Source organism: Marmota marmota, unplaced genomic scaffold (genome assembly GCF_001458135.2).
Source record: "Marmota marmota marmota unplaced genomic scaffold, marMar, whole genome shotgun sequence".
Classification (NCBI taxonomy): domain Eukaryota; kingdom Metazoa; phylum Chordata; class Mammalia; order Rodentia; family Sciuridae; genus Marmota; species Marmota marmota.
In genome coordinates, this window is record NW_026000037.1 from 55,865,243 (window position 1) to 55,883,104 (window position 17,862).

General features: G+C 39.5%; 1 protein-coding gene across 3 annotated transcripts in view; it reads right to left on the minus strand.

Annotated features, from left to right (window-relative positions):
• Positions 1-374: 374 nt before the first annotated feature.
• Abcb11 (ATP binding cassette subfamily B member 11) overlaps positions 375-17,862 on the minus strand; it is a 92,456-nt gene continuing 74,968 nt past the window's right edge. For all 3 annotated transcript variants that reach the window (XM_048812429.1, XM_015479284.2, XM_048812428.1), the window contains 7 exons: positions 15,743-15,946; positions 14,459-14,700; positions 12,338-12,494; positions 10,257-10,454; positions 6,723-6,929; positions 3,953-4,099; positions 375-3,146 (listed from right to left, as the gene is read on the minus strand). In XM_048812429.1, the coding sequence (XP_048668386.1) occupies positions 2,946-3,146; positions 3,953-4,099; positions 6,723-6,929; positions 10,257-10,454; positions 12,338-12,494; positions 14,459-14,700; positions 15,743-15,946 (1,356 nt within the window). In that variant the 3' untranslated portion in view covers positions 375-2,945. The remainder of the gene's footprint in view (positions 3,147-3,952; positions 4,100-6,722; positions 6,930-10,256; positions 10,455-12,337; positions 12,495-14,458; positions 14,701-15,742; positions 15,947-17,862) is intronic.

Genomic DNA, 17,862 nt, shown 5'->3' on the forward strand with positions numbered 1-17,862 from the left:
ATTCTTTCCCATAGCTTTCTCTGAGGTCTCTGGAATTGCTATTGGCAAATTACTGCATCTCCTGAATTGTCTAATTTTTCCCCTTATTTTTTAATATCTTTTCATTCTACTTTCAAAAAAAAGTTTTTCCCAACTTTATCTTCTAATCCTTCTATTGTTTTTTCTTCTATAAACTTTTATTAACTGGGGTTAAAGGAGAGTTTGATCTCAGCACAAACATATCATGAAAACATTAAATTGAAGAAAGACTTGCGATAAGTATCAGACAGAACAGATTAAGCCAACCCCTGGGTCAGCTGAGAAACAATAATTAAAATTGCAGAGTCAAATCTTTGTCAGTGATACAGAATAGAAATGGAGACACTGACACCCCCTGGCGTTGCAAAGTAAAATGCAACTTTATTTGTTTGATTTTTGAAGTTTGTCACTAAGCCTCAAAAAGCAACTGTTTTCCCAAATCATTTCACATCCTCTCAAGTCAACCTTTTTTATGTCAACAAAAACTTTCAAGTACCTTATTTGAAAAGATAACTCAGTCCTCAGACCCCAGGAATTTTGCTCTAGGGAAACAAACTCCCAGACAGATCCTGGGTTTTCCTTCTTTGAAAAGCCACTAAACGTGAATTCTGCTCTTCTTTCTTCAAGATTAGAGGATGAGCATGTGTTTTACTGCATCTTTATTCTGCAGTCATCTTTGTTCTGCAACTTATTTCATCCTGTGATTTTTCATAACTAGAATGCATTCCTCTGCTCTCTGTCTCCCAGACTTGGCAACCATCAATAATTCTGGCCTGACCAGTCAACCTGCTAAAACATCTTTGAAGTTATTTATAAGAAAACACAGGGGGAAAAATAATACACCTCAAAATACCACAACTCAAGTTTACTCTGTCGGCATAAGTTCATTTGTTGGCCATGGGAAGAAGAAATATAAGCACAGAGTGAGTAGGCTTGGGAAGAAGATGTAGGGAGGAAGACATTGAGATAACAGGACAGCTGGTGAGAACTGTGTAGTTCTGCTATTGAATTTTGCATTTCTGCTATCAAGAGCTCTTTTGTGTATCTGTGTGAGTATGTATTCATTTTAATGGACTCCTGTTTTTATTTGAATAGACAGAAATATCTCATTGAGTAAATTTATTGCCTCTCTGAGCATTTTCTGATTTTTGCAATGTCTCTGTCACCTGTTATTTCCTTTCTTTTGGGTGTACTCTTGCTTGTCACTTTTGCTTTGTATGTTAAAATGTTTCCTAATGATCCTTGGCAGTCTCTGCTTATGCAAAAGGTAGGCACTGAAAAGCCAGGGTATCTCTGAGTGTGTACATATTGTGGGCAAAGGGACTTCACAGTCAGGTACTTCACAGTCAGGTAATCTGGCTAGGAAATATTCTTTGAAAGACTCTGAAGACTCTCAAATATCCTTTGAAAGATTAGCGGACCCATAGATCTCTTTTCTTGCATTGACCAGTTTCTGCAGAGATTCATTCTTCAGTCATCTGCCAGAGGACCGTAGCTAGGGATCCCTCTGCCCATACACACCCTTACACTCAATCCTCTGCCTCCTATGTGTTCATCGCCCCTCAACTGCAACCTGTCTCCCTATGCCAAGCCTGTCTGTGAGTGCCCAGGTGTCCTGCTGGGATCAGGGAAGGGCAGGAGAGGCTCAGCACCTCTGTTGCTACACAGTCTCAGCCCATTCTTGTCTTCAGCCCCATGGGTTCCTCTCCTTCCCACTCCTTGAAGGACCCTATGGCTTATCCTGAGCCTTGCTAGGGGCCTGTAGTACCAAATGGAATGTTCACAATCTTCCCTTCCCCCAACCAGTAGAGGACCGTTTTGTTTTCTCTCATCTTCTAAACCCATTATCTGTTGTTTATTTGCTTCCTGGATCTCAAAATTTTGTTTTCAGCTTCATGTTGCTTTCTGTGTTCTTGTGGTTTTATGCTTTCTTAATTCTTTTAATATCATTTAGTGGTATTCTGAAAAAGCAGGGAAGAATCGAGAGTTTTTCTGCCATATTTAACTGGCTATTTAAATGTTACACCTTAAGAAGCTAAAGCAAGGTAAAAGGCACTATTTTTATTTCATGAATCGGACTTATGGAATAAAGAAAGCAACCAATATGGAGGGGGATGATGAGAAGTATAAGGCTTGGAATAGACCCCCCACACACACTTACACACCTCTACCCAACCACACCAGCAGATTTAGTCTAGTAAACAGGAAGTTATGTCTCTCAGCATTCAAGCCCAGCAAGTAGTCCAACAGCTCCTACGTACTTCACCCTGGGGTCCACAACCTCAATCAACACTGGCAAACTGGTAAACCCCTGCTAATCCTTGCCCCTGCCACATCCCTCAGCTTGAGAGCCTCCAGGATGCAAAAGTCTTCCTTTCCCTATCCTCAGTCTTAGGGATGAATGTATCTGCTTCGTGTGCAAGAAACTATTAGCTGAGAAACACAATTGATCTTTGATCCTTTTGCTCTTTTCACATTTTTTCTTAGTTCAGCTTATTAAGTGCCTATTATAGAGGAAGCTTTATATACACCAAGGGTTCAAAATCACAAATGGCAGTCCTCCTGCCTCGAGGAGTTCAAAGTCTCAGTCACTCCACAGCCTCTCACAACTCCCATGTAGTGATTGTAACTGGCTTCTGCAGAGAAGCACTGTGTGGTGGCTAAACAGCTGCTTGACCTTGGAGTTTCACTCACATTGACTCCAGTTTCTATATGGACATCTAAACTGAATTACTATTGAAGGTCATTAGAAATTAGTCTTGATCTCAGCGTATGGTTATGTCTGTAAGAATAAAATATTAACATTTCTCTTTTCTTTCCCCCATGTGCTGGGGATTGAACCCAGGGCCTTGAGCACAAGCACGTTGGGCAAGTGCTCTACCATGGGACGATGTCCCCAGCTCTAAGTATTACATTCTTGAGTCAGGTCAACTGATGGGGGCTCCAGTAGTGACTAGCTTGTAGTAGGCTCCCTTCTGGGCCATCAGTTCTTCATGGGTCCCCTTTTCAATCACCACCCCTTGTGACATGACAGCGATGATATCCGAATTCTGGATGGTGGACAAGCGATGGGCAATGACAATGCAGGTCCGACCCTCTCTGGCTTTGTCCAGAGCAACCTGAACTGTCTGCAAAGAAAAGACAGAAAGTTGATGCAAAGAGATATGATTGTCCCCAGCCTACCATCATTCAGAGTTCAGTTCAATACCACCTGGGAACAATCCCATACTTAGGGGAAATCCAAAGATTCAGCATAACAGAGGATCAAGCAAATAGAAGATCTATGCATCCATGATTTAAATTGTAGCTCACAGGCTGAGAAATCTCAGCAAGACAAGAAATTTCAGTGAAACTACAAAATCATAGTAAATTTATAAAAATTTGGTGGTCTAATTTATTTAAAGAAAACAATGTAAGTAGAAGTTAAGTGGCATTCTTGATGCTTGTCTTCATTCAGGACATTTTAGCTCTTCCCAGAATGGAATCCTGATTTTTAAGTTGTTAATCATATATTTTGAATTTCAGAATTGTGATTTTTCTCACTTGCATCTCCTTTCATGCAAACTGAACATCAGGTGCCACCTTCTCCTCTTTGCTGTATGTGGCACACCCAAAGTCACATTGCTTGAGAAAATATAAAATGTTATGCCTAACCTATTACAATAAATTATTTTATTATGTTTAAAAAGTTATTTCCCTTTTGAAAAATGTCACTTAACCTGAAGAATCTTTAAAACAATTATTATTTTGGTAAAGTTTTTTTTTTTATCTGAAACAAATCTCTGCTAAACCATTTTCTCTAGAGATTATTTTTTGCTTCCACGAAATATTGCCAATTTCTACTGTTAATGAATCAGAAAATTGAAAACAGTACCATTCTTACAGCAAAAGATTAATCTAAAATGATCTACAACTTTAGAAAATCAGTATGTACCTTTTCACTTTCTGTGTCTAGGGCCGAAGTGGCTTCATCTAGGAGCAAAATTTTAGGATCTCGTAGGATGGCCCGAGCAATAGCAATGCGTTGTTTCTCCCCTCGAGAGAGTTGAGATCCCTGGGTCCCAACATTAGTTTCATATTTCTGGAAAAGGTATGGTAAGATTGAGAACTAGAAATGTCCATTGCTTCTGTGCTGTATGGAGCTCACATCAATGACTCCTTTATGAATTTAAATGATTGTTTTTGAACTTGTGGAGAGTGAAAATAATCCTATAAAATCCAGCTAGGAATATAAGAAAATATGAAGTTTGTGCTGGGAAATGAGGGGATTTTTACTCCTCATCTCTGCCTTTCTTTTAGGTTTATATTTTCAATCTCTTTCTCCTTGTCTCCAGGTAAGATCCCAGATAAGAGATCCTCCTTGATTGGAGATTCCCTGATTTCTAAACTCTTAACTGGACAAGATCATCAAATGGAAAAAGCCCAGGAACACAAGTGCTTTTCGAGGGGCTTCCTGCTCCACTCCTTTCCTAGGGAGACACCAATCTAGAACACAAGCCTTGGTTTGCATTTATACATCTAGCTCTGCTATCATGTACAGCTTATTAAATTTATTTGAGCTGCAAGCTTATCTGAAAAAATGCAGTAGTGGTACCCAGATCACATATTTGTTGTGAGTTTTGATGAAATTAGGAAGGAAAGGGGTCTAGCTAGATGCCTGACATGGCTACATTCACAGTGTGTTTACTATGCCTCAGAGATTGTGCACACATACTAGTTGGGACTCAGTATTCACAGAAATCACATTCTCTCAATTTGTAGATGATAAAACTTGAAGACAATAATAAGCAGCAAAAGTGAAATCTAAATTCAGGTAAGCCGGGTACAGTGGTGCACACCAGTAATCCCAGCAGCTCAGGAGGCTAAGGCAGGAGGATTGAGAGTTCAAAGCCAGCCTTGGCAAAAAGCGAGTTGCTGAGCAACTCAGTGAGACCTTGTCTCTAAATAAAATGCAAAATAGGGCTGGGGATATGGCTCAGTGGTTGAGTGCCCCTGAGTTCAATCCCCAGTACCAATTAATTAATTAATTAATTAATTCAGGTGTGTCTAGGTAGGTTCTGAATCCTGGCTCTTAACCACTACTCTAACTTGCCTTCCAATTCAAGATCATTCCTTCCCTTGCCTCCCTTGCCCCCTGAAAAATGCTCCACTAAGCCAGATGAGGTCATGGCAGCCTCCTTTATCCTTATAAAGATGAATTGGGCCGTGAAGAGTATTGTGGGCAAGTCTGTAAGAAAAAGAGGCAGTAAATCAACTCCAAGGCAGTTCTTGAGCAAAACATGTAGGTGCTCAATAAACTTTCACGGAATCAGTAGCTCCTCTGGGGTCACACAACTTTGCTTTTTAACTCCAGATGCAGCAAATAATATTTCCCAGGTGTGCTGATTAGGCTGCCCAGGCTAGAACCAGGCCAAGAGGCTAACCTAAGACCTGGGGAGACTTGTGAAAAGAACAAACCAAAACCCTACCCCAAACATTATAAAATTTATAAACATAATCAAATACAAAGGAAATGAATTTTTAAGTGATTTAAAAAAAAAACATGAAGTGGAGAAGGTACAAGGTAATATTTGGCTCGTACAACTTGGTTTTCATATCTTAATTTTTCTTGTGGTCAACCACTGTTGAGAGCCACAGCCGAAGGGGCCCCAGCAAACTTCCAGCTGTCGGCTGATGATTGGCTCACAGCCGCCCCAGCAACATCTAGCTGATTGGCTCCTCTGCAGTGATGCTCATTGGAGATGCTCATTGAGCTGTTTCCCCGCCCTTTCAGACTGCCAGCTGTGATTGGCTCACAGCGGCCCCAGCAACATCTAGCTGATTGGCTCCTCTGCGGTGATGCTCATTGGGCTGTTTCCCTGCCCTTTCAGACCACAGAGCTGCTGTTGGGGGACTTTTTTGGCTCCGCCCACACGACCCAACCAATGGGCCTCAAGAGCAGGAGGATGGGGGGAGGTGGTGAGGCTTGTGGGAAGCTGGTGGTGGCAGTTGGGGCTCTGAGGGTTTTTCCTGAGGAGCTGTTTTGTTTGGCTTGTGTGGTTCTAAAAATAAAGTTAGTTTCTTTTGACAAGTGGCTCCTGATTGTGCCCAGCCAGACTGCGGCAACCCACCAAGAGAGATGCCTGGTGAACAGAAAAATGCTGAGCCAATACTGCACTAAGTTCAGACTTGGCTCTGGTAAAGTAAGAGACACTAAGGCGGCGTGATGTACCCACCACTCACAGCATGAGCTGCCAAGTACCAAGATATTGCGGGGTTAATGACAGCAGCAGCAACAGCAGCTTTCTTTGTATGGCTATTAAGCTCATTCCTTCATTTTTAAGGTTATTTTTTACATTTTAAAGATGAAGTAGACAATCTCAGAATGGATAAGAAATTGTCCCAAAGTTATTCACACAGCTAGGAAGTGTCAGCGTGGATTCAAACCCATGTTTGCTCCAAATACGAGGCTATTTTCCATGATATTGAACTAATGCTCAGGACGAAATTGCTGTGTGTATGACAAAGTCTATAGCAACCATTTTGTTAACCATTATACTTGTATGTTGATTTTCAATTATTTTGCTTAAAAGACTAAGACACTGGGAAATAAACTTGGAACTTTCCTCGAGCCACAATTACAACTTTTTTTTTTCGTTTCCCATTTTACCTCTCCTCACCCGCCATCCCTGTCTACTACAGGGAACAACACACTGAGTGCTTACCTCAGGGAGTGACATGACAAAGTCGTGTAGCTGAGCCTGCTTGGCAGCTGCTATGACTTTTTCCATGGAAATATCTCTGGTGTTGTCCCCATACTTGATGTTGTCCTTTATGCTACAGGCAAACAACACTGGTTCCTGGGAAACGATGCCAATGTGTGAGCGGAGGAACTGGATGTTCACTTTTCTGCTGTCACGCCCATCTATCATCTGCCAATAGAGGTGATGACAACAGGCATTGAGTTTTGAATCCCAGGAAGGAAGAAAGCTCGTATTTTGGAGTTAGGAATTATGTGGAACTTTTGTTTTGCTTAAGAAACAACATTCCCAGGCTCTGATCAATGAATTATGTTGCCTTCAACCTCTGGAGCTGGTGTCCGTCAGGAGTGAGTGGTATAGAAATGAACATTGATCAGACTATAGTTTTGTTTGATATTTCCCCAAACTCTAGCTCAACAGGTGGTTCAAAAGAAAAAGACACTCAGGACACCATGTAAATTCAGAAAAACATTCTCATTATACGTTAGTGTAGCACAATCTCTGTAGGTATGTAGAATTGCTCTATTTTGAGGCTCTGTTGAGTTATGGAGAGGATTTTTCTATGAGAAGCTATAGGACAACATAAGAGTCAAATCTGTATCTGAATTTTACTGATACTACTCTCTGAATAACTGAGATAATAAGCCCAAGGAAGAAAAGAATACATTTGTTCACTCAGCCAATCAACAACCACATACTGAAGTGCTTGCTTCAAATATAGTCTGTTCCTGTGACATTAAAAAAAACACAACGTCTGTTTCCTAGGAAATCACAGTCTAGAAGGCAGATAAGTGTAGGTACTTAACTATCTGCCATTTAAGCTGGTTCACTTAAGAGTCTAGAATCATAAAGGTACAGTGTGTCCAATATACAACTATAATGTATTTGGCTCTATGATTTCACGGGAAAAAAGATTATATTAATTGGCATGCACATAATGGGCCTTGCACTTTATGGGCCTCAATTATGTTTTAGTTTTGATTATAATTTAGATTATGTTTTAGATAGTCTCTAAGCAATGGAAAATGCAAATATCATTAGAAAAAAATATAAGGCACTTCTTAACAGTTGGCTCTTGCTCATCTTGCTTTACTCATTTTTCATAGTCCGTTTCTCTGCAAAGCATAACTACTTAATTAGAAACTGAGCTATTCTCTAATTGTTGTATATGTGGTGTGTTGGAAGCTCCTAGAAGACAGAAGACGTGCTTCATGTTCCCTAAGAATCTCCCACAGAAAGTACTGGATGCCTCACAGATATCCAATTAAATGTTGAAACTATTGAATACCTGCATTTGGTATCTTCTCTAAAAGCAAACAGGAGCTTTTAAAATGATAAGACATGATGTTTTCCTGCTTTAACATATTTGTAGAAATGTTTTACCATGATGTATGATATAATAAAATATACTGTGCCTATGAAATGCAAAAAATCATAATGATTTTTTCCTGGGCCTTGATTTCTACCTATGACAGAGACATATGCTCAGCAAACATGTTAATGTTGGAGAAGTCAAACACAATAGACTCAGCTCCCTGCATCTCACATTCTTCACAATCTACCTGAATAATGGGCATGATGGAGTTGACATTTTGGGAAACTGAATCCTTTCCCTGAAAGAGGTCAGACCTCCAGTGTATTATGCTTTCTAGGTGCATCAATCACCAAATACTTCCAAATAAATTAAAAGTTTTACACCTAAAATCAGTTATAGAAGTGATTTAAATTTCAGGCAATCAACTTCTGCTCCTCATTTTCATAACTTCCCGAATTCTGCCAATTCTGCCAATATCTTTTTGCTTATTTCTTTGATTTGCTTTATGCAAGGGCAATTGCCTCTTTCAAGTTTTTCTCTTCATAATGTTATTGGTCTTCATTGTAATGAAGACTATACTATTCAGGAAAATCAAGCCACTTTCAAAATACTAAGGTTAAACAATTGATCAAGTATGGAGCAAAATAAAACATTTTTGGATCCAGGCCTCTGAACCATTTCTTAGAAAACTATCTGTGGATGTATTATAATAAAAGGAGGATAAAAAAAAGAAAGAGGAAAATATGGGAACTATGAATGTGTTGCAGAGAACTCGTCGGATGACAACTGTTCACAAGGCCGAGGCTGAAATCAATTCAGGATTTGACAGATATGAGAGCAAGAAGCAGGTCTTTCAGAATAGATGGCAGAACAGAAATATTGGAAGAACAAAAAGATTGTTTAAAAGGCAGAGAATGGGGGAAAAAAAGGCCTTTCAGAAAAGCAATCAAGAAAGAAAAGGTAATGCTAATGTGTATCAATAATTGACTATAGGAAGAGCAATATTCACATAACTATGGTAAAAATTATTAATCAATTTTCAACTGTTAGAATCAACCTAATGTAAAAGCAGGAAAGATAATCAATGTTATAAACAGCATGTACTTTTTTTGTGTGTTTTAATAATATAAAAATACAGTTAAAACTTGACAGGTAAAGGGAGAAATCCAGAAGTGAAAATAAAGTTATGATTGCTAACATCCTCATCTTAGAAAGAATTCAAGAGGTAGTCTCTACAGGTGGTGGAAAAGCAATGAATGTGTACTAGTTAAATTTCCAACTAGAGGAACTAAAAATAATGGAACTATATTGGAAGGAATTGGGTAAAAAGAGGGAGTGGTAAAGGTTACCTAATTTTTCATTTCTTTTTTTGTTACATTATAATTTAATCTTTCATTTCTTAAAAAATAAGTCAACAGGGGTCTGAATGCATTAAATCATGACAACATCAGCATGAACATATTATTTAGAGACATGAAAATCATCAGTGGGAAATCTGAAAACATTAAGAGGTTAAAATAGTTGCCTTTGAGCAAGAAAAAGTAGAGGAGTACTAATTTTTGTTAAAAACCTTTATTTATTCTTTGATTTTGTCAACACCTGAATATATTATTTGAAAACAAAGAAAGAGAAAAAAAATGCTGTGAAGAATAACCAAGCAATACATCAATTTCTCAAATATCCTTGCCAAAGCTTTATGATGCCTAGCCAGGCATCATATCAATTTGAGTTCCTTATGTTATTTAGACTTGGGTTTTTTGACCCAGGATTGTTTCAGATTTTTCATGCTTGGTCCCCTTTCTTGCTCATTTATCATTGTGTCCGTTGTCACCCCCACATTTTCCATTCCCAGCCATTAGTTTCCTGATTAGTTTGCACTTTCTGCTCCATTTACAGGTAAGTGAATGCTTCTGTCAAATACACTCATCTCCAGCTTTGCAGTGTGACCAGTTTTCCTTACCTAACTGGTCAGCAGGCCATCTGGAACTAGGGAGAGTATGTTAGAAATTATGAGGTAGACTCTGGTCAACCATAAAATGATTGGAAATGGAAAATGTCCATAGGGCTAAGTGTCTAAGGCAAGCACTTTAGAGTGAGTCTGGCAAGGCACAGTCTTGGAGACCACGTTCAGAGAGATACCTTGCAGAAAGCAAAACTCTCAAAAAAGCATTTGCATGGCTTACCACCTTCCCTTGATCAGGATCATAGAAACGTTCCAACAGCTGAATGCTGGTGCTTTTGCCACATCCACTGCTTCCAACAAATGCCAGTGTCTGCCCTGGATTAACCGACACTGAGAGACCATTCAGAACTTGCTTGTCAGGTCGAGAAGGATAGGTAAACTTACAGTCAACAAAGTCAATTTTTCCTTGGAAATTGTCCTGTGGATGAGAGAACTGGAATTACTCACGTTCCTTCGGAAGCCTAGAATATTGAAAATGCACCTAGATCTACATCGTACTGTCTAAGTGAAAAGTATAGGGGTAGCAACTTAATAAAATGACTTTCTACTTCCCACTCTGGCAGGTGTATCATAAAAGAAGACTTGAGCAGCAAAATTAGACATTTGACCTCTTATTCTCATTCTAACCTAAGGGGATTTCCTTGTCCTCCACTCCTTGACGATCTGAATGGAAGAGAAGCTAAAGGATAATACTTCACAGAAGCCAGTCTGAGCTTGCACGACTCTTCCCCCAAAGGCTTAAACTAATAGTATTACACTCAAAATGACTTAGTCTGAAAGTTATTTGAGGTCTGTACTGCAGAGGTGAATACTATAGTGTGTTTAAAACTATATGAGTTATGAACCCTAGAAGTAGACATTTAATAAACCACACAGAGACTTTACTTTTATTGAGCTGAAGGAAAAACAGGTCATTTGACAATTTTTAAGGGAAAGATTTATATCTACTACTGTTTAGGTTTGTTTTGTTTTTTTGAACATAAAATTTTAAATAAATAGGAAAGATTAAAAACACCTCCTTGGAGGATCCATTAGGAGAAAAAAAAAAGACTTTTTGTGGCGACTGAATTAATTTTATGGGCATCCACATGGGCTAACATTTGAACTCAGGTGACTATGAATCAAATAAATATTGTTGGATAGGAAGAACTGGTTTATCTCCATTCCACACCAGGGCATCCACAGGAAACATGCTATCAGGTAGATCTCAAAAGACATCTGGCTTTGTTCATACTCAAACTCAGTGTGTTTTATATTACATAGAATTTAGCATTCATTGACTTTGACTCCAGTTGTCCCAAAAGGGTTCATGTTGTTGGAAGCTTGGTACCCAGTGTGGCAATGCTGAGAAAGGTGTAGAACATTTAAGAGATAAGCCTTAATGCCAGGTGATTGGGTCACTGAGGCACTGCCTTTGGAAGAAATTAATGTCATTCTTGTCATACCCTGTTAGTTCTTGAGAAAAGGCTGCTATAGAGAAGGAGGACTGGCCCCTGCCCATGCTCTTACTTCCTGTCTCACTATGGATCTTTCCTTCATGTATTCTTTCTTGCCATCCCACCACCGTGTGTCGCAGCCCAGGGGGCCTTCCCAAGAGGCCAAATCAGCGGAGCCAACTGATCTTGGATTTACAGCCTCCAAAATTGTGAACCAAATACATCTCTTTTCTTTTCTACACAGTCTCAGACACTTTGTTACAGTAATGAAAAATGGACTAATAACAATTGGATCTTGTTGCCTTATTCAGTTGCCAGCTTTGTGAATAAATTTTGATACTAGTTTCTCTCTCTCTCTCTCTCTCTCTCTCTCTCTCTTTCTTTCTTCTCTCTCTCTCTCTTTCTTTCTTTTCTCTCTCTTCTCTCTCTTTCTTTCTTCTCTCTCTTTCTCTCTCTCTCTTTCTTTCTTTCTTTGTATCCGGGATTGAACTCATGGGGACTCACCACTAAGTCACATCCCTAGCCCTATTTTTTATTTTTATTTAGAGACAGGGTCTCACTGAGTTGCTTAGTGCCTCGATTTTGCTGAGGCTGGCTTTGAACTCTCAATCCTCCCAGCTCACCCTCCCAAGCCACTGGAATTACAGGTGTGCATGCCGCTTCATTCCTTTACGTTTATAAATATAATCTCTGTCCATTCTCAGTGCAGTATGAACAAATTCAGACTAGAAATTTAGAAATTAAGTGATATTATCTGACCATTCCCAGTGGTCATTCTGTGCGTGCACACACACACACACACACATACACTCATATACACCCCCCCACACACACACAAGCACAACTCCCTTGGTCCAATACTTACCCATTTTTCACCTGCAGTACTGTATGTACTAATTGGGGGCCGTCGGTCCAGCAGCTGAAAAAAGCGTGCAGCTGATATTTTAGCTTTGGCATAACTTGGGGTATAGGAGAATGTTCTTCCAATAGCTGTCGCACTCAGTACAACTGCAGAAATCACCCTGCAATCAGACACCCAGGCAGAGAAGGGTGGGTATGGTTGGTGTGAAGGTCAAGAGGCAGTAATTTGGGGGTCTAACCTTGGTTCTGTTGGGAAAGAATCAAGTAGCCTTTAGCAAATCACTTGTCTGGGAATGTGGGAATTGGAGAGATTTGCAAACTGTATTTAATGAAAAGGGGTAAGGGGTAGACTGAGCAAGGTAGAGCTCAGACCTCCAAACCCTGATTCCACCATAATGGTTTTTATTTAAAATTTTTTTGGTTTAAAGGGGGAAAATCTTTGAAAAACATTTTTTAAAAGAAGGGGGCTTGAAATATCACCAGATTTTTTGATTTTCTTACAATTCTAACATTCTTTGGATCAATGGTAAGTACATAAAAGATAATGATGGGGGATTTAAGTATCAATTCTGTGCCAAGCTTGCAGATAATTCATGCTTCAGACAAGATTCAATTGCCTGAATCTTTCTACTTGTCTCAGCCTCTAACTGTATTCAAAATGGGTCTTAAAAACAAATAAATGGGTGAACAAAGAAAAGAATGATAAATCTGGAAAGAGACAGCTTTGCTGCTACCTAGACCAGACATAAGGGGCAACCCTAAAAGCTGTCCATCTGCACCTCCATTCATAGGGTGCCTGTCTGGGGTAAGAATGGGGTCAGGGATGTGTCTTTGTGCATCTTACTGCTCAGCTTAGGAGCAGAACTTGTTATAGGTCAAGGTTGCAAAAGCAAACATCTCCAGGAGCCCAGTCTAAAGCTTAAGGGATTGAAAGCACTTGGAATAAAATGAGAAATTATGAAAAAATGACTTTCCAGTTTTAAAAGCAAACCCAGAAATTGGCTGTGTAGTCTCTCAATTTTTACATGCTGGAAAGTAATTCTCTAAAAACCCTTATATAGGCTGGCAATGTGCTCAGTAGTAGAGCACTTGCCTAGCATGCAAGAGGTCCTGAGTTCAATCCCCAGTACTGCAAGCAAATGAAAAAAACAAAAATTTTTCTGCAAACTAACAAAAACAAGTCAACAATTGGTATTACCAGATTTGGGTTAGTATTTTAAATATGCAAAGACTTGGAAAGGAATTTCTTAGTAGAAGTGGGCAGAATAGAAGTGCTAGAAAGATATCAGATGAAAAGACAGAACTCTTGGCTAGCAAATGAAACCTGAAAGAACAAATTTTTATTGGGACCACTTTTCGTAATACTTTCCAAGTCTTTCTCAGACTGTCTCTCCCCTCACTGCCCCTACCATATCCATATACATGTGCACTCCATCTCCTGTTACCCTGACACCCCCAGTCTCTCACCTCTAGAAATGTAAGAAACTAGACTCAAAACTAATCTTATGATCAAAGCAGACTCTGGCTAAAAATAAGGAACCTAATGCCCCTGAATAGTCTATTCTGTCTCTACATAGGGGAAGTCGGCTGGAAAACTGTTCTCTTTGCAAGAGAGGGATAGAGTTCAAATATGATAGCCCTATGAACCATTTTCTAAAGACCTCTGGAGATTTTCAGCATTAATAAACATAGTAGATTGTAAATATGATCACCTTAATTCATCCTTCATACATCCCTTTGCAATGTGACTTTGTTACTCCTCTCATCAAAAGATGTATTCTATTTCTTTAGTCTTTAAATCTGGGCTTGGTTGTATGACTTTCTTTGGTTAAAGAGACATCAGAAAATGTGGCACATAGAAAGTGCCAGCACACTGGGGCGTGCCTTTTTCTGCTGCGCTTGAAACTCTGAGACCATTTATGAAGAAAGTAAGCTCATCTACTAGAGAGGCCACATGGAAACAAGTTATACCCAAAGCCTAAAGGACAGAGCCCAGGCCAGAAGAACCACCAGATCACCCACAGAACCTTATGAAATAACAAATCCCAGCTGTTTTAGATACAGCACTTAGGCTTCTCCTCCTTAGAATGCTGATCTTTTGTGACATTGGTGGGACATTCCTCACCTGAACACAAAGCGGAAATGCAGTTCTTCGTTGGAGATTAAGTAACCTCCAAATCTGTAGGAAGCAGAATTTGCAATAAATGCTATGCTTTGGGAAAAGGCATAACAAAATCCATAGATATTCGCTTTTTTAACGGCTGTCTTGAAGGGTTTCATCAGCTCAGCTTCAAATGCTTCTATGAAATGCTTTTGCATGCCAATTCCAGCAATAGTGCGGATGTTATTGAGGGCTTCGCTGGTAATCTGACAAATGAAAAAGTAGGGAAAGACAGAAGGGGCAGGAGAGGTACACATGGTTATCCTGAAAAGCTCTTAAACTTTGCTAATTCGTTTGATCTTAGCCAAAAGGCCGAGAAGCAATTGCTAATTCATTTGAAAAGTCTGTATCTTTAGATGTCTTCTGAGACAAAAGATAAGTTAATATAAATGTAAACTATTAGATTCTATTTATTAAAAATTAATTTGACCAAATATTAACTTAAATATAAAGTTAATCTTTTATTCTATACTAAAATATTTGTTTCAACCCATATTCTAAGGTAAACAATCACTGTTTCTGAATTAGGGTCTTATCCCTAACAAAGGTACAAAGGTGGGCTATTTCTACCACTGGGATATGAAACTTTTTGACTTTTGCCTACTTGGGCAGTATCATTCACTCTCAAAAGACCCAGATTACAGTGAATTTGTTAAGAGTGAGTGTATGTAGGGGAGGTGTGTGATTTTTTTACCTGATAAATGTCTATACCCTCATTTTCCCCTAATGATCAGATATTAGTTGAAATAGATTTTTTTAACATGCATAGCTAAAACATAAGTGTATTTGAAACCTAAATTGCAGATCATGATTCTATTTGGGAAAGGCATTTATTTACCACAAGCCTAGAAGACACTAAAGTGTAAAAATTCAACGTGTGCCATTAAAAAGATCTCCTCTCTGTGTGGACAACAGGATCCAAGATCAACTCAAAATGCCTAATGGACAGAAAACTGAACTATCTACCTCTACAAGTGAGAATACACCAAACTGGGACATGGAACAAGTAATAATTCAAGAGGAAATCAAACACGTAAATATCTGTGTTCATCCCACTATTTTTCCTTGCCAGTTCAAACACACAGCAGCAGAGCTTCATTGGCAGAGTCTTTGCCTAGATACAAAAAACTAGTGTAAGGTCTCTAAATATTCCTGTCTGCTTCCTTAAATCTCTTTGTAGTCCCTACATTTACCAGTTTGTCTCAGGGACACTCAGCTATAAGCAGAAAATTAGGTCTGTAAGATTACCTGTCCTGCCCTCTCCAGAGCCTTCTTATCTTGAGAGGCAAATCCTGTCAACATTCTGGTCTGTAGGGCTCCTGATAAAGCCAAGAAGGGGAAGAAGCTCAATATGACCAGGCTGAGCTTCCAGCTACTGAGGAAGGCAACAATTATGGCCACAGTGAGATTGGTGATGGAATTGACCATCATCCCAATTTGAGAGCCAGCAGCCTGCAAACAAAAAGCAACCGACTCAACTCAGACACACAGTCTTTACCAAATGCCATTATGTGAAAAACCTATTTTATACAAAAAAGATAGGTTTTTGTCTTATTGTGATAAAATATATATAACATTATTTATCATATTAGTCATTCATAAGTGTACAGTTCAGGGACATTCAAACCATTCATAATATATGACCATCACCACATTGACACCCAAAATGTTTACATCATCTGTAAATCTGTACCCGTTAAACAGTAACTTCCATTTCCTCCTTCTTCCACATCACTGGTAACTTCTATTTTTTTCTCTGCCTCTATGAATTTGCATATTCTAGGTATTTCATATAAGGAGAATAATAAAGTATTTGTCCTCTGTGTCTAGTTTATTTTGCTAAGCATAATGTTTTCAAGGTTCATCTACATTGTAGTACATATCCAATGATATTCCTTTTGAAGGCTGAATATATTCCATTGTATGTATTTATCACATTTTGTTTATTTATTTGTCCACTGATGGACACTGGTTCTACCACCTTTTGGCTATAGTGAATAATGCTGCTGTGAACATTGATGTACAACTATGTGTCCAAGTCTTTACTTTCCATTGTTTTGATTACAGACTGTGTTAATTAGTTTTTCATCACTGTTACCAAAACGCCTGACAAGAACAACTTAGAGGAGGAAGAGTTTATTTGGGGATCATGGTTTCAGAGGCCTAGTCCATGACTGGCTGGTTCCAAGGAAGAAATATTATGATGAAAAGGCACAGCAGAGGAAAGCTGTCAGCTCATGGCAGCCAGAAGGCAGGGAGATAGAGAGGAGAGGAGAGACGAGGAGAGGAAAAGGAAAATATGTGAGGACCAGTGACAAGATATAATTCGACCTACTTTCTCCAATCCCATCCCACTGTCCCAACAATACCACTCAGCATTCCATTCAAATTATTAACCATTAAATGGGTTGATCCACTGGTGAGGCTATGGCTCTCATAATCTAATCATCTCACCTCTAAACATTCTTGTATTGCTTAATGCTGGAGAACACCAGAATTCAACAGCAGAGGAATGGAAACTGTAAAAATCCAGAGATCTGGGACAGCAGCATAGCAAGAGGAACAAAATATCCCAGCACTGCCACCCCTGCTTCATAACAGGGGGAGGTGGAGTTCCTACTCAATAGAGGTAAACATGAAAGAGTCCCAGAAAACTCTACCAGCATGGATACTGACTATCCTAGCTATTGGAAAGTTTCATGGCCCTTGCAGGCTTAGAACCTAAAGATAAGAGGCCTGAAATATGCATCATATCTGACTTTTAAAGAGGATTTCAATTCATCCATCAGGAAGCCCCCAAGGTGCTGTAACCAGAAGTCATCTTAAGAAAGGACCTACTGTCTGAATTTGAATTGCTTTAGGGCTCAAAAAACCCTGCATATTCCTATCTCTGGGACTCCAGAGAAATTCCATTGTACTGGCTCAAGGGTAGCTTCCTCCTAAGCCAAACTTGGCTTGGTGGAGTGAATGACAGAAATCTAATGAGATGGCTATATGATGGGGAGAAGTTGTTGTGAAAAGGAGGGGAGCAGAAGGTGCTGTCCTGAAGAGCTGGGGGATAGAGATCATGCTCTCTGAGACCCAAGGCATAGCCAGTCACATGTGGTTTAACACTGGTGCCAGGACTGAGGGCAGTTGCCCACATGTTTCCCACTCCTTTCCCAGGAACATGAATGGGTGCCTGTTGCTAAAAAGGTGAGTAAAGAACTCTGTGGTTCTAGGCCCTATCCAGCAAGACATGCTAGGGCAGTTTCAAGCATGGCTGAAACTGAAAACATGGCTGTATCCCCACCCCTAGAGGACATAGCCTTAGAAGAGCTGGAAGGAAACTTGACCCAGAGGAAAGGAGAGGAGAGAAGAGGAGAGGA